At 50.0% G+C, this 16,426-nt stretch overlaps 1 protein-coding gene across 1 annotated transcript; it reads left to right on the top strand.

Annotated features, from left to right (window-relative positions):
- Positions 1–5,796, top strand: SHISA7 (shisa family member 7; the record flags this gene model as incomplete). The annotated part of the gene is made up of 5 exons (XM_012557103.1): positions 1–116; positions 2,062–2,216; positions 3,135–3,200; positions 3,922–4,071; positions 5,150–5,796. Coding segments are annotated over 5 exons (1,134 nt in total), but the record flags the coding sequence as incomplete, so codon positions are not given.
- Positions 5,797–16,426: the final 10,630 nt, after the last annotated feature.

Below are 16,426 nucleotides of genomic sequence, written 5' to 3'. Positions count from 1 at the left end.
GCCTACGTGGTGTGCGGGGTCATCAGCTTCGCCCTGGCCGTGGGTGTCGGCGCCAAAGTGGCCTTCAGCAAGGCGTCAGGTGCGCCTAGGGCGCACCGCGAGATGAACGTGCCCAGGTGAGTGCGCGCTCGGCGGGAGGGGAGGGGAAGGGGTCTGGGGGTGAAGCCAGCATGGAAGGGAGGGGCTACAGGGCCAAGGGGCGTGGCCAGAAAAAGGGGTGGTGGCCACCTTGAAAGACGAGTGAATACTGAGGGACGTGGGCAGGGCGCCTCAGGCCGCGATTCAACAAATATTTTTGAGCACCTTCTGTGGACCAGGAGCTGGGGATACAGCAGTGAACAAACAAGTGCCTTGCCCTAGTGGATAAGCCTGGTTTCCAATCCCAGCTCTGCTACCTGCCAACACGTTGCTTAACCTCTCTGTGCCTCAGTTTCCTGTCTGTAAAATAGAAACAATCCTCACCCATTCAGACTGTAATGAAGAGCAACTGAATTGATTCCGGTGGAGTCCTGGCACATGGTTGTTGTTGGGTGCCATTCAGTCGATTCCGACTCATAGCGACACCATGTGACCGAGTAAAACTGCCCCATAGGGTTTTCTAGGCTGTAATCTTTACGGAAGCAGATTGCCAGGTCTTTCTCCCGCAGAGCCGCTGGGTGGATTTGAGCCACCAAACCTTTAAATTAGCAGTCGAGCTCCTTGAGACGGTTTACCCGAAAAAAACATCGCTGTGGAGTCGATTCCGACTCATAGTGACCCTATAGGACAGAGTAGAACTGCCCCCGTAGGGTTTCCAAGGCTGTAAATCTTTATGGAAGCAGACTGCCGCATCTTTCTTCCGCGGTGCAGCTGGTGGATTCCAAACCACTGATCTTTTGGTTAGTAGCTGAGCACTTAACCACTGGGCCACCAAGGCTCCTTTGGCATAGTTAGCGGTCAGTAAATATTGGCTACCGTTGTCACCAAATGCTGGCGTGAAGACAAGAAACAAACCAAGATATCGATAATTGCTGTGAAGCCTCATAGAGGGTTGAAAGTTGGGGAGGGTGCTGTTTTAGATGTCGTGCTCAGGAAAGGCCGCTCTGAGCAGAGACCTGAAGGAAGGACGGGGCCAAGCAGGTGTCTGTGAGAAGGGCGTTCCAGGCAGAGGGAACAGCGCGTGTAAAGCCTGAAGGTGGGGAGTTTGCGGGAAAGGGAAGGAGCTGGTGTAGCTGGAGTGTGGTGGGCGAGGAGGAGGACGAGAGAAGAAGAAGGCAGGGAACAGCCTTTATCTCAAGTGTGAGAGGGGGGCCCCCCTGGATGGTCTGAGCACGGGCGTCCAGCCATCTGGACAATTCTAAAAGATTCCTCCGGCCAGGGCGGGAGCGGCAGACCCAGTTAGGAGGCTGTTGCGATGCACCAGGTGAGATGGGGTGGTAGCAGTGGAGGTGGTGAGACGGGTCGGATCTGGGATACATACATCAGAGGTAGAATCCACAGGATTGCTGAGTGGGGTGGAGGAAGAAGAGGTGTCAAGGGTGATTCTAAGGTTTCAAGTCTGTATACTTGGGTGAAGGAGATACCCTTTATTGCTATGGTGAAGGCTGCAAAAGGGGCAGGAGTGGCCTCCCAGGCTCAGGGAGGGGCGGGGCCCCAGGGAGGAGGATGTGGAGGATTCCAGAAAGGGTGGGGTCCGAAAGAATGGGGAGACACCTGAGCAGAAGTCTTCAAGCGGGAGGTGTGGCCAGAGGAACCTTGGAGCAGTTGAGGCACAGGCTGATGCCAGAGAAGTGGGACCAACATGAAAGGGGAGAGGTCAAAAAGGAGGGCGTGGTCAGTGGGAAAGGGGGCGGGTCATTTGAGCAAGGGGCGTGGTACTTGGGAAAGGGTGTGCCCTGAGAAGTGGACGTGGTCCTGGAGAGAGCCTGGCCAGTGGGGATGGGGCTTGGTAAGTGAGAAAGGGCGTGGCTGGGGTGAGAAGCAGAGCTGGGCTGACAGATTCCCAGAAAAGTGGGAGCAGGGAGGGGAAGAGGCCTGGGTCACCCCTTCCTTGTTCCCTGACTGTCCCTGTGCCACCTCTAGGGCTCTGGTGGACATTCTGAGGCACCAGGCAGGGCCAGGGACCCGCCCGGACCGAGCCAGAAGCAGCTCCCTGACCTCGGGCGTCGGCGGTCCCGATAGCATGGCGCCGAGGACGCCCAAGAACCTCTACAACACCGTGAAGCCCTCCAATCTTGGTGAGTGGCCCCGTCCCACACCCCTGTTCCCGCCCCCAAGCCTTCCCCTCTGCCTTCCCTGAACCATCCCCCCATTCAACATCCGCCTTCCGGTTGGTGGCAGTATTGTGGGTGGCTCCATAAGGAGTCAGTCCTCCTCCCTGCCCTTCTGTGGCCCACCCGGGTGGGCATCACGGGAGCCATGGTGATTTACATTTGATCTGGATGTTGAGGGATGAGTAGGAGTTCTTCAGGCAAAGGAGGGGAAGAAGAGGTTCAAGGCGGAGAGAACAGCATAATAGCACATGCAAAAGCCCTGCTGCAGGACTCGGCTCGGCTCATTTGGGGATCAGGACAAGTGTGGCTTGAAGGGAGAGATGAGAGATGAGACTGCCCATGTCAGCTATGGCAGGGTCATGCAAGCCACAGATGCCAAAGCCATGCATGACTTTGTCCCATGGGTGATGGTGAACCATCGGAAAGGTTTTGAGAAACAGGAGCAGTTGTGGGGCTGGTCTCAGAGATGGACTGGCTAGGCGGCCAGAAGGCTGGGTTGATAATCCAGGAGCAAGAAGACAAGGTCAGAGGGATGCAGAGGATGGGTTGGGGCAGAGATTCAGGAAGCAGGAGGGACTGGAGCTGGGACCCAAGAGGACATGATGGAGAGTGAAGGGAAGCAACGAGGAGACTCCTAGACCTCTGTCCTGGGCGTTGCATGGGTAGTGAAGATGTGGACAAGCCCACCTCCCCTGGCCATGAGCCTGTGCCCACACTCTCCACCTTCAAGTCCTCTAGCCTCAGTTTCCCCTGTGTGCCCAGTAGCATAGGTTGCTCTCTGGGGTTCTGATGAGGTCCTGGATGTAGGGCTGAACCTAGGACAGCAGCACCAGTAGGAAGTGGGCGATAGCAGTGATGCCACCTCCCTTCTTGGCCTCACAGATAACCTGCACCACAACTACCTGCACCTCAACGTCAACAGCCCCAAGCACCACGCCGCCACGCTGGGTACGGAGGGACCGGGGCCCTGGGAGGGGGGCCCAGGCTTGGGGAAGGGTAGGTTCATCCCTTCATACCCTTTCATTGAGTACCTGTTGGGTGCCAGGTGATTGATGTCCGTGTCAACCCTGTCCTCATGGGGCTCACAGTCTAGCCAGGTCACCAAGTGAGCCTCCGTTCCTCATTCGCTCACCAGAAATGGTCATCTCCCTCCCACCCAGCTTGGTGGGAGGATGTGTAGGGTACACCCCCAGGTGGGCTGGGCACACAATGAGTGCCAGACGAAGGCCAGTTGCCCCTGTTTCTGTGACATTTCCCCTGCCTCCCTAAGCCGGTCTCCTGAGGGGTGAGGAGTGCGTAGAGGGAGCTGAATTGCTGCAGCTTTGAGCTGTTGTGTTTCCAGATTTCTGACTCCCCAAGAGGCTGGTGATCTGAACTGCTGGCTGTGAGGGACAAGGGGGCTGGGGGCCTGGACCCCTGAATCTGAGGGAGAGGGGGCAGGGGACTGGGACTGCTGGCTGTGAGGGAGGAGGGGGCTAGAGAGTCCGGACTCCTGGGTTTGAGGGAGGAGGAGCTGGGGGCCTGGACTCCTGGGTCTGAGGGAGGAGAGGTGGTGGGGGAGGGTGGTCCTAGACTCCTGGGTCTGAGGGAGGAGGGGCCAGGAGACTGAAATGCTGGGTCTGAGGGAGGGGGCCCTGCACTGAGCCTGGCCTGGTCCCCTCTGCCCCAGACTGGAGAGCAGTGCCCCCGCCCAGCCCCTCCCTGCACTACTCCACGCTATCCTGCTCCCGGTCTTTCCACAACCTCTCTCATCTGCCCCCTTCCTACGAGGCCGCGGTGAAGTCGGAACTCAACCGCTACTCATCCCTCAAGAGGCTGGGTACGTCCTGGGGATGAGAAAGTGGTGGCAGTGTGGGGCGGGGTCAGGGCATTGGACAGTGCCCCAACAGCCCGCTAATGGTTTAGATCCTCCCCAGGTTGTTCTCCAAGTTTGTTCCAGAATTACAGAAAACCGTTGCGGTCGAGTCGATTCCGACTTACAGCGACCCCATAGAGTTTCCAAGGAGCTAGTTGCCGGTGAATTTGAACTCTTGACCTTTTGGTTAGCAGCCAACCTCTAAACCACTGGGCCACCAGGCCTCCATTCCAGAATTACCTGAGGGTAATTTCGAATCAAGGAGCCCTGGTGGCGCAGTGGTTAAATGCTCCGCTGCTAACCGAAAGCTCGGCGGTGCGACCCCACCAGCCGCTCCGTGGGAGAAAGATGTGGCAATCTGCTTCCATAAACATTACAGCCTTGGAAACGCTATGGGGCAGTCCTAGTCTGTCCTATAGGGTCGTTGTGAGTCGGAATCGACTCGATGGCAACGAGGTTTTTTTGTTGTTGTTGTGTTTGGTTTTGGTTTAACTTCGTATTGAATTACCTAGGGAGAGCTTGTTTAAAAGTGCAAAGTCTTGCTTCCTCCCAGGCCTATCTTATTTATCACGGCTTATATTTGCAATGAATAGAAATACAATTCAAGAGAGAAAAAAAAAAAAAACAGAAGAAGAAGAAGAAAAAAAGAAAAAGAAAAATATCTTGGCTCCATAAAATTAAGTCCACAAGTGACTAGCTTCAGGTGTGGCTGGAACCAGGAGCTCAAAAACTATTGCCAGGTTTCTCCATCTCTCAGCTCTGGGAAGCCCCCATCTACTGGTCCTGCGTTGCAGGCTGGGCCTGGGAGTCTGTTTGGCCACCAAAGCCCAGATTTGTTCTGATTAAAGTTTGGGAACCGCCCATGTGTGCCGAGGCTAATGACCAGGGAGTTCTGGGTGATGCTTGGGGTCTTCACAGAAGTGAGAGGGATGAGAGGAAAAGTCCTCGTTGGCGGTGGACGGGGGGTGCGGCTACAGCAAGGAAGGAGGAAGGGTCCGCTGGCTGGGGACCCACCTCTGCGGCTTTTTCCCCCTCGCCCCAGCCGAGAAGGACCTGGACGAGGCTTACCTGAAGCGCCAACACCTGGCGGAGATGCCCCGCGGGACGCTGCCCCTGCACGCGCTGCGGCGGCCCGGCACCGGAGGCGGCTACCGCATGGACGCCTGGAGCGGCCCAGAGGAGCTGAGCCTGGCGCCGGCGCCCAACCCACGGCGGGTCATGTCCCAGGAACACCTGCTGGGCGACGGGGGCCGCACTTCACGCTACGAGTTCACGCTGCCCCGCGCGCGCCTAGTATCACAGGAGCACTTGCTTCTGTCCTCGCCCGAGGCCCTGCGCCAAAGCCGCGAGCACCTGCTGTCGCCGCCGCGCAGCCCTGCGCTGCCCCCGGAGCCCACTGCCCGGGCCAGCCTGGCCGCCTCACACTCCAACCTGCTGCTGGGCCCCGGGGGGCCACCAACGCCGCTGCACGGGCTGCCGCCCCCGCCGGGTCTGCACGCTCACCACCACCACGGTCTGCACGGCTCGCCCCAACCCGCCTGGATGGCGGATGCAGGCGGGGGCGGCGGCACGCTGGCCCGCAGGCCACCCTTCCAGCGCCAGGGCACCCTGGAGCAGCTGCAGTTCATCCCCGGCCACCACCTGCCCCAGCACCTGCGCACTGCCAGCAAGAACGAGGTGACTGTCTGAGGCCGGGGCCGGGGGCTCCGGGCGTGTGTGGCCTCCCAGGCCCCCAGCCCAGCGAGGACCCTCCAACACAGGCTCACGCGTTCAGGAGCCTGGGACCCTCCCTCATCAGCCCTTGGCCGAGGAGCTGCCTCTGAGGACATTGCTTTTGATGGAATTGTCACCCAAGACTAAGCCCCCTGCGGGGATGTCGTGGCAGAGGAGATCCCTCCCCCTATTACATCATTTTTGAGGTTGCGCCTCCTTCCCATGACGTCATCACAGAGGAAGCTGCCGGCCTTGAGGTCATCACTAGAGAAGATGTCTGCCTTCTATGATGTCATGACAAAGACTTCCTTCCTGTGATTTCATGGCAGCAGCAATGCCTTCCTCTGTGACATAGACACAGATTCCTTCCTGTGATGTCACTGCAGAGGGCCTCACCCTTATGACATCATCTCTAGCGACAAGGCCTCTTTTTTGCATCATCAATATCACAGGGAAAACATTTTTCTTCCTGTGTCTTCACAACAGAGAAGATGCCTCTATCCTATGGTGGCATCACTACAGACAAAGCCATCTTCCAGTGACAAATCGCAGGGGAAAATGCTTTGCCTATTGAGTCTTCACTGGAGTTGATGCCTCCTTTCCATGACATCATCACAGGGACTCTGCCTCCTTCCTGTGATGTCATCACCAGAGAAGGTGCCTTGTCCTATGATGTCATCAAGGGACTGTGATATCATCACCAGAGATGGCAACCTGCTTCAGGGACATCTCCAGGATGAGTCCCCTTCTGCAATGTTACTACCAGACTCTACCCATTCTGTTAAGACATTGTGAGACACTGCTCTCGCTGCTGTGATGTCATGAGGAGTCTGAGCATGCCCAGAGTCCATGATTACCCTGGAATGTCACTGCAGGCAGTGCCCTACTCTGAGATGTCATCTGAGGGATATCATCACAGAGGAGGCTGCCCCATTTGGAGGGTCCTCTGCCAGAGATGATGATCTGTCTGTAGGTTGTTGGTGGTGATGCCCCTCCCACCGAGGCTCTGCCTCAATGTCATTGTCAGAGCTTCCTCTCCAGAGACAATGCCCACTCTGGAAGGTCATCACTAGTGATGGTGTCACCAGAGTTCCTGCCTTGTTTCATCATTACTTAACTTGGTCCCTCCTTCCCCTGACCCCAGGGATATGCACTACAAGATCTCCTCAAGACCCTGTGGAGATAATTTCTCCCTCTAAAGGGAGGTTAGGCCTTGGGTCCCACTCCTGCACAGTAATGTCATTTCCTGCTGTGACTCCCAGAGGCCAGCACTCCCAGACTGGCTGATGCTTCCAAGGAGGCCACTCTGGCCCATCAGGCTCCTTGAGGTCTAGCACTGGGATTTGTCGGTGGACCAAAAGCTGGCATCACTTCTTTCTGCCATATCTAGAGACATCATCACCTCTATCAACAAAGTCCTGGCCACCTGTTGGAGGCATTTAGGGGGTACCTGCTATTGATATTGCTGATGGCATCATGAGCACTATTACTATTACTATTCATGATGATATTGCACTTGGGGTCAAATGCTAACCATGGTTGATGATGACATCATTTTCCCAGGATTTCCTATGACCAATGGTATCTTCATCTCCCAGGATCCACCACAACTATGGTATTATCCTCTTGCAGGATTTACCATGACTAATACTGTCAGCATCTCCCAAGATTCCCCACAGCCACCATGATGCCCCCAACCATGGTGTTATCTCCCAGGATCCTCTATGACTCATAGTGACATAATCTCCCAGGATCCACCACAACCACTGTATCATCATCTCCCATGATCCACCATAACCTATAGTGCCATCATGATGTCATTAACTTCCAGAATCCACTATGGCAAATGGTGACTTCTTCTACCAGGATACACTAGGACCATGAAGCCACCATTTCCCATAATCCACATAATTGTGGTGTCATCATCTTGAAAGATCCATATAACCATGGTGTCATCATCTCTAGGATCCACTCCAAATATGGTGCCATCATCTCCAGGATCCATGAGAGTCGATTATGTCATCACCTCCCGGGATCCACTTCAACCATTGTGTCATCAACTCCCAGGATCCATTACAGCCAATGATGTCATTATCTTCCAGGATCCACTTCAACCATGATGTTATCATGCCTCAGGATCCATGACAATCAATGGGTCATTATCTCACAGGATCCACTTCAACCATGATGTTATCATCTCTAAGGTTCCATGAGAGTTAATGGTTTCAGTGCCTCTCAGGATCCATTTCAACCATGGTGTCATCATCTCCAATGATCCATGAGAGCCAATGTTGTCATCATCTCCCAGAATCTACTTCAACCATGGTGTCATCATCTCCAAGGATCCATGAGTCAATGATGTCATCATCTCCCAGGATCCACTTCAACCATAGTCTCATCATCTTGCAGGATCCATGAGAGTCAATGGTGTTGTCATCTCCCAGGATCCACTTCAATCACAGTGTTATCATCTCTAAGGATCCATGAGAGCTAATGGTGTCGTTGCCTCCCAGGATCCATTTTAACCATGATGTCATCATCTCTAAGGTTGCTTGAAAGTCAATTGATCATCATCTCCCAGGATCCAGTTCAACCATGGTGTCATCATATCTCAGGATCCATGAGAGTCAATGGCATCATCACTTCCCAGGATCCCCCACAACCATGTATCATCATCCTCCAGGATCCATCATCTTTAGTGGCCAACCACTACTAGAGCTGTTTCAATTGTTTTCAGGGGTTACATGGTACCTACAGTTGTTCCCTTAAGGGGAACCAGCACAACACACCATTTTTCCCAGCTCCCCAAAGTGGAGTAGGGTAGAACAGCTAGCTCCTCCTCTGATGAGATCATCCCTACTCCCTTCTTGATGATGTCACTGCCTCACATATGACTTAGATCGATGCCTGGATAAGCCCCATAATAGACTTGGCCTTGGCAAACCTCCCATCATCCTCTTTGTGGGGGGCATCCAGGCCCCACCCAATAACATCACTGCCCCTTGCCCAACCATCTGATAGGTGACAGGGTCAACACAGTGAACTCTTATCACCACCAGAGGTGAGGCTATCCATCCCTCCAATGGTGTCACTGCCCGTTGCCTGGTTCCTGCCATCTGGACCCACTGGCTGGGGCCAAACTCTCCTCAGAGATTCCTGACTCATGTGGGATGGGCTATCAACAGATGTCCTCCTTGGGACCTTCACTGATGTCTGCTGGCCTGGTTCTGAAGCAAGCACATCCTGAGAGTAATGGTCACTTCCAGAGCCATCTACGGGGGGTATCTGCACCATCCAGAGATGGTGGAAAACTGTTCTCTTCATCTCTCTCCCTAACACACCAGGGAGCCTCCAGGGGCTTGGGGGATTCCCCAACTCCCATGCACAATTGGCCCCCATCCTCTATGTACATAGCCATGTTGTGGGGGCGGCCATTCCCCCACTCTTAAAGGGCTACATGCCCCCCTCCCCCAGCCCCCAGGGCGAGGTGGGGGGGGTCTCTTCTCCCTCCCCTGGGCCGTCCTCTTCCCTCTTATATCTCCCCCCAAATACTGACACCTCAGATCATCCCCTCTTGCCAGGAGCCTGGATCAGATAACTGGCCCTTGGTTCCCACTACACTGAGTGAACTGAGGGATTACCCCCAAATCTACCTGGGCTTTGATGTCAGTTTTTCAACCCCATGCTTATAGCTACTCTGATGGGGTCCCCTAATCCCTTCTAGGGCCCCCCAGGCCCAGCACCGCTCAGGTGGTCCGTGACTTCCCCAGAAAGGAGCTGGCTTGAGCACCTGCCCATCCCCAGCCCTCCTTCCCTCTGCTTACCACCCCCATGACACACTCAGCTTTCTCTAGCCCCCAGAATTTGGGGGCACTGGGCCTTTCAGCTTTTGTATGCTCCCCTCAACTTGCTCTCTCCTGGCCTAGATTCTGGGTATCTCACCCCCATTCACTCTGCCACAGGCTGCCTGACCCTAGGGCCTTGCCCTCTTGTCTCAAATAAGCCATAGTGGAGAGAGGTCTCCAGTGGGGGAGGGAGATGGGCATGTCCTGCTAGCTCTGCCTCCATGCTTCCAGAGCTGGGACCTTGCTTCTGAGTCTCCCCCCACCTCACTTCCCAACAAACACATGTGTGTGCACATTTGCACACATACACACACGCACACACATCGCCCCTCTTGACTGTTCTGGTGAGAGGCAGTGGGGGGCCGTGCAGAGAGAAGGAGATAAACAGTTCTCGACCAGAAGGCCCTCCACAGCTTCTGCCTCCTTCTTTATCCCTCCCCCTCCACACTCCTCTCCTCAAAACTAGACCCTTCCCCCAATTCCCTGGTGAGGACAGCAGCAAGGAGGAGCTCTAAACTGTTTTTTTTTTTTTTTTTTGAATAAACAGATGTTTTCCTGATTCCTGTCTTGAGGTTTACTGTCAACAAAAAATGGGCTTCTACCTGCTTGTTCATGGGTCATTGGGGTGTCTCCAGGGGGTCAAGGGCAGGTTTGCAGTTGGCCATGGATGTCCATGCATCTAAGTGTTTACAGATGGCCAAAGGCTGTCTCCCTGCATTGATGCCTTTGGCTGTAGATCACAAAGTTGAGGAGTCAGGGAGTAGGGCGCTTTAAGTTTTTGGTTTATTCTTAAGGAAGCCCTGTTATGTCTGCACATTTAAATGCTTGTTTGGAGAAAGAAAAAGTCTCCTGGGTGGCAGGAATGGTTTGCTCTCGGGTGCTAACCAAAAGGTTGGCGGTTTGAACCCAACCAGAGGTGTTGTGGAAGAAAGGCCTGGCGATCTGCTTCCATAAAGATTACAGCCAAGAAAACTCTATGGAGCAGTTGTACTCTGTCACACATGGGGTTGCCATGAGTCGGAATCGACTTGATCACGGCTAGTTTGGGTTTTTTTGTTTTGATGTGATTTCCCCATGCTCTTTCTTTTCCCTCTGTCACGGTGATATTTCAGACAATGGCTACTCTGTTTGCCTGGGCCTCAGAGCAAGGGTGATGTCAAATAGGGGCCTTAGCCAACTGTATGGATTGAATTGTATTCCCCAAAAATATGTGTTGTAAATCCTACTACACCTGTGGTTATAATCCCACTTCAGAATAGGGTTTTCTTTGCTATGTTGATAAGGCAATTTTAGTGTAGGGTGTGTCTTAAATAAATCTCTTGTGAGATATAAAAGAGCAGATTAAGCAAGCTAGCTAGCTAGCTAGCAAGCAGAGATGGGGATAGATGCCACATGAGATCTCCGAGGAACCAAGAAATAGAATCTGAAAAGAGACAAGAACACTTCCCCCAGAGTGGACAGAGAGAGCCTTCCTCTAGTGTCAGCACCCTGAATTTGGACCTGTAGCCTCCTAAACAGTGAGAAAATAAATTTCCATTCATTAAAGCCACCCATCTGTGGTATTTCTGTTACAGCAGCACTAGATAACTTAGAAACCAACTAGCGACAGACACGTAGCATGAGTGGGACATAATCCCTTGCTGCTTTAACAACCGAGGTTTCTGAGGCAACTTGTTACTGCAGCATATCATGGTCCATTCTAGCTGATGCAGGTTGTCTCTAGAGACTGGAACAGGATGGCTGGGGGCTTTTCACTGTATTCTCTTTTGCACTTCCGAATTTTTGTGTCAGTGAATGTATTACCTATTGTCTTAGTATCCTATTATTTCTGTAAAAGAAATACCACAAGTCAGTGGACTTTAATGAACAGAAATTATTTTCTCACAGTTTAGGAGGCTAGAAGTCCAAATTCAGTGCACTGGCTCAAGAGGAAGGCTTTCCCTGTCAGCTCTGGGGGAAATCCTGGTTTCTACTTCTCTAGCGTTCTTCTCGGCATTCCTTGGAGATCTCTACATGGCATCTATCTTTCCCCCAGTTCGTGCTTGCTTCTCTCTGTGTCTAATCTCTTTTTATTGCTCAAAAGCCATTAGGTTTAAGACACACCTTACACTGATATGGCCTCATGAACAAAACAAAGAAAACTCTATTCTCAAATGGGATTACACCCGCAGGTATAAAGGTTAGGATTCCAACACATATTTGGGGGCGCACAATTCAATCCATACACCTATTTTGTGTGTGTGTGTTTGGTGAAAATATACATAAGAAAACATACACCACATCAACAATTTCTACAAGTACAATTCAGTGACATTAGTTACATTCTTCAAGTTGTGCCACCTTTCTCGACAACCTTTCCAAACTATTTCACAATCATTAACACAAACTCATTGTCCCCTAAGCTTCTTATCTATCCTTTCGAGTTGCTATATGTGATCAAGTTGATATAGATAATTCTTTAAAAGAGTATAGTGCTTGCTATGGATTGAATTGTATCTCCAAAAATATGTGTCAACTTGGCTGGACTATGATTTCCAGTATTGTGTGGTTGTCCACCATTTTGTAATCTGATGTGATTATCCTATGTGTTGTAAATCCTAACCTCTATAGTGTTAATGAGGCAGGATTAGAGGTAGTTATGATAATGATGCAGGACTCAATCTCCAGGATTAGGTTATATCTTGAGTTGATCTCTTTTGAGATATAAAAGAGAGATATAAAAAAGAGAAGAGAGGAGAGGGACACCATACCACTAAGGAAGAAGAGCCAGGGGTGGAGGGCATCCTTTGGACCCGGGGTCCCTAGGCTGAGAAGCTCTTAGACCACGGGAAGATTGATGACAAGGACCTTCCCCCAGAGCCAACAGAGAAAGAAAGCCTTCCCCTCGCCTTTTTTTTTTTTTTTTTAATTGTACTTTAGATGGTTTGCCCCTAGAGCTGGCGCCCTGAATTCAGACTTCCAGCCTCCTTAACTGTGAGAGAATAAATTTTTGTTTGTTAAAGCCATCTGCTTGTGATATTTCTGTTATAGCAGCACTAGATAGCTAAGACAGTGCTTACTGCAGACATTATTTTCTAATTAGGCTAAGCGATTATTTAGTTCAATAAAATGACTTCAGAGGATGGTTTTAGTTCAAGGTTTAAAGATTTCCTCAAGGTAATTGCTGTGGGGGGTCACCAGGCCACAGTGGCTCCAGAAAGACTGGATTCCATTAGAATTTTAAGTTCTTGTAACACCTACATTTTAAAAAATAAACACAATTTAAATTTAAAATAGGAAAATGCTGCCATCCAAGGCACAACAATTGATTTCTACTTACCTGGAGTAACAGAAAAAGAAGGATAGTCAGGAACAGGAGAAGGAAATGTAATGTGTGGCTAAGTGCCTCTATGAACAACTGCCTCCTTTGCCACGAGACCAGAAGCACTGATTGTTGCCCAGCTACCATTACTGAACATTTTTATCAAAGATTCCATAGAAGAATCCTGATCAAAAGGGGGAAAATGCAAAACAGGATTTAAAATTCTCATGGAATACAAATTTTCTGGAGCCATGAAGGCTGGATGAACCCCTAAAACTATTGCCCTAAAATAATCTTTATTTTTTTATTTCTTTTTTGAATTTTTTTAATGTACTTTCGATGAAGGTTTACAGAACAAACTAGTTTCACATTAAACAATTAATACATGTATTGTTTTGTGACATTGGTTGCCAACCCCATGACATGTCAACACTATGCCCTTCTTGACCTTATGTTCCCCATTACCAGCTTCCCTGTTCCCTCCTGCCTTCTCATCCTGGTGTGTCCATTTAGTGTGTTTTGTTTTATGGGCCTATCTAATCTTTGGCTGAAGGGTGGACCTCAGGAGTGACTTCATTACTGAGCTGTAAGGGTGTCCAGGGGCCATACTCTTGGGGTTTCTCCAGTCTCCATCAGACCAGTAAGTCTGGTTTTTTGTTTTTTTGTGCTTAAAGTAATCTTTAAACCTTAAACCAAAAATATCCCCCGAAGTCTTCTTAAAACCAAACAATAGTTTAGCTTAACTAGTAAAGAATGTCTGCCTTGAGTATTGTGCTCTTTTAAGATCTGTCAGTATGAGACCAAATTGACAAAAACAACTCAAAAGATTAAATATGAACCTGAGGGGGCAGTGAGTTTATGTTAATGGGGGAGGAAGGACTCGGAAAAGGAGGGTGAGACCAGTTGCACAACTCTAAGAATGTAATCAATGTCATTGAATTGTACATGTAGAAACTGTTGGATTGGTGTATGTTCTGCTGTGTATATTCTCAATGACGACAAAAATAAATAAATTATTAATTAAAAAAAAACAAAAAGAACAGAAAGAGGGCAGACTTTTTGCTTGCCCTTCTCATCACTAGCAGATGCCCTAGAAGGAGAGAGAGATGGTGTGTGCTATGGATTGAATTGAGTCCCCACGAAATATGTGTTGTAAATCCTGCTATCCCAACCCACTGCCATCAAGTTGATTCCAACTCATAGTGATCCTAAAGGACAGAGTAGGACTTCCCAGACTGTAAATCTTTAGCGAAGCAAACTGCCACATCTTTCTCCCTTGGAGCAGCTGGTGGGTTCTAACAGCCAACACTTTAACACTGCGCCACTAGGACTCCTAAATCCTACCCTACCTGTAGTTATAACTCCATTTGGGAATAGGGTTTTCTTTCTTATGTTAATAAGGCAGTATTAGTGTAGGGTGTATCTTAAATCAATCTCTCTTGAGATATAGAAGAGCAGAATTAGCAAGCACGAGAAGAAGCACAAGCAGGGATGGGGGAAGATAGATGCCAGGAGCCAAGAAACAGAAACTGAAAAGAGACAAGGACCTTCCTTCAGAGCCAACAGAGAGAAAGCCTTCCCCTAGAGCTGGCGCCCTGGATTCAGACTTCTAGCCTCCTGAACTGTGAGAAAATAAATTTGTTTGTTAAAGCCTTCCACTCATGGTATTTCTGTTATATCAACACTAGATAACTAAGACAGCAGAGATGAATCTCATTTCTCTCCCATGTAGAGTGATCAACTTCCCGCTCTGAGTTCTAATCCCAGCGCTGGATTTTCCATTCGATGTGGCCTCTACGTGCCAGCCAACGACTTCCTTTGTGCTCAGATAAGAAGAGAGCGATCAGATCCACACCAGCTGTGCTTTGTATGGGCAAGTCAAGGATGAGATTCGATACAGGCTAGAAGGGCTCTCTTCCCTTGTGTTTTGCCTTTGTAACCTAACACTGGAACAATCTGCAACTCCGCTGTGTCAAGAAACAGCCTCAGAGCAGCAGCTATTCTTAAACCATGCTTGGTGGGGTGGGCTTGCAAACCACTCAAATGCGTGCCAGGTGGTGTGTGGCACATGCTTTTTCATCCTAGTTCTTGTTAGCTTTTTATTTATAAATAATGTTAAATTTCCAGAACTGTTACAAAAATAAGTTGAAAGCCTCTCTATTGGTGTTGTTAGGTGCTGTCGAGTCAATTTCCAACTTATGGCGACCACATGTTTGCAGAGTAGAAATGTGCTCCACAGGGTTTTCAACGGCTGTAATCTTTAAGGAACCAGATCACTAGGCCTTTCTTCTGCCACGTTGCTCGTGTGTTTGAACCACTAGCTTTAGGTTAGCAGTTGAGTGCAAAATGTCACCGATTCACCAACTGTTAACATTTCAGGACTAGCTGTTTCCTCTGCCTGGAATGGTCTTCCCCCAGATTTCCACATAGCTTGCTTCTTCACTTCCTTTAAATCTTTACTCAAATGTCTTCTTTCAATGAGGTCTACCCTGACCACCCTATTTAAAATTGTCCCCTCCAGCATTCCTGAACCCTCTTGTCTTCGTTATCTAGTGCTGCTATGACAGAAATACCACAAATGGATGGCTTTAACAAAGAGAAACTTATTATCCTACAGTCTGTTGTTGTTGTTAGGTGCCATCGAGGCAGTTCCGACTCATAGCCACCCTATGTACAACAGAACGAAACACTGCCTGGTCCTTTGCCATCCTCACAATCTTTACTATGCTCAAGGCCATTGTGGCAGCCACTGTGTCAGTCCATCTCGTTGAGGGGCTTCCTCTTTTTCGCTGACCCTCTACTTTACCAGGCATGATGTCTTTCTCCAGGGACTGATGCCTCCTGATAACATGCCCAAAGTATGTGAGATGAAGTCTCGCCGTTCTTGCTTCTAAGGAGCCTTCTAGCTGTACTTCTTCCAAGACAGATTTGTTCATTCTTCTGGCAGTCCATGGTATATTCAATATTCTTCGCCAACACCACAACTCAAAGGCGTCAATTCTTCATCAGTCTCTCTTATTCATCGTCCAGCTTTCACATGCACATAAGGCGATTGAAAACACCATGGCTTGGGTCAGGTGCACTTTAGTCTGCAAGGTGACATCTTTGGTTTTCAACACTTTAAAGAGGTCTTTTGCAGCACATTTGCCCAATGCGATGTGTCTTTTGATTTCTTGACTGCTGCTTCCACAGGTGGTGTTTGTGGATTGAAGTAAAATGAAATCCTTGACAACTTCAATCTTTTCTCTGTTTATCATGTTGTTGCTTATTGGTCCAGTCGTAAGGATTTTTGTTTTCTTTATGTTGAGGAGTAACTCATACTTCGATCTTCATCAGTAAGTGCTTCAAGTCTTCTTCACTTTCAGCAAGCAAAGTTGTGTCATCTGCAACACGCAGGTTGTCAATGAGTCTTCCTCCAATCCTGATGCCGCATTCTTCTTCATGTAGTCCAGCTTCTCAG

The sequence above is a fragment of the Trichechus manatus genome, unplaced genomic scaffold, assembly GCF_000243295.1.
Source record: "Trichechus manatus latirostris isolate Lorelei unplaced genomic scaffold, TriManLat1.0 scaffold00087, whole genome shotgun sequence".
In the NCBI taxonomy this organism is placed as follows: domain Eukaryota; kingdom Metazoa; phylum Chordata; class Mammalia; order Sirenia; family Trichechidae; genus Trichechus; species Trichechus manatus.
This window is presented reverse-complemented; position numbering and strand designations above follow the sequence as displayed.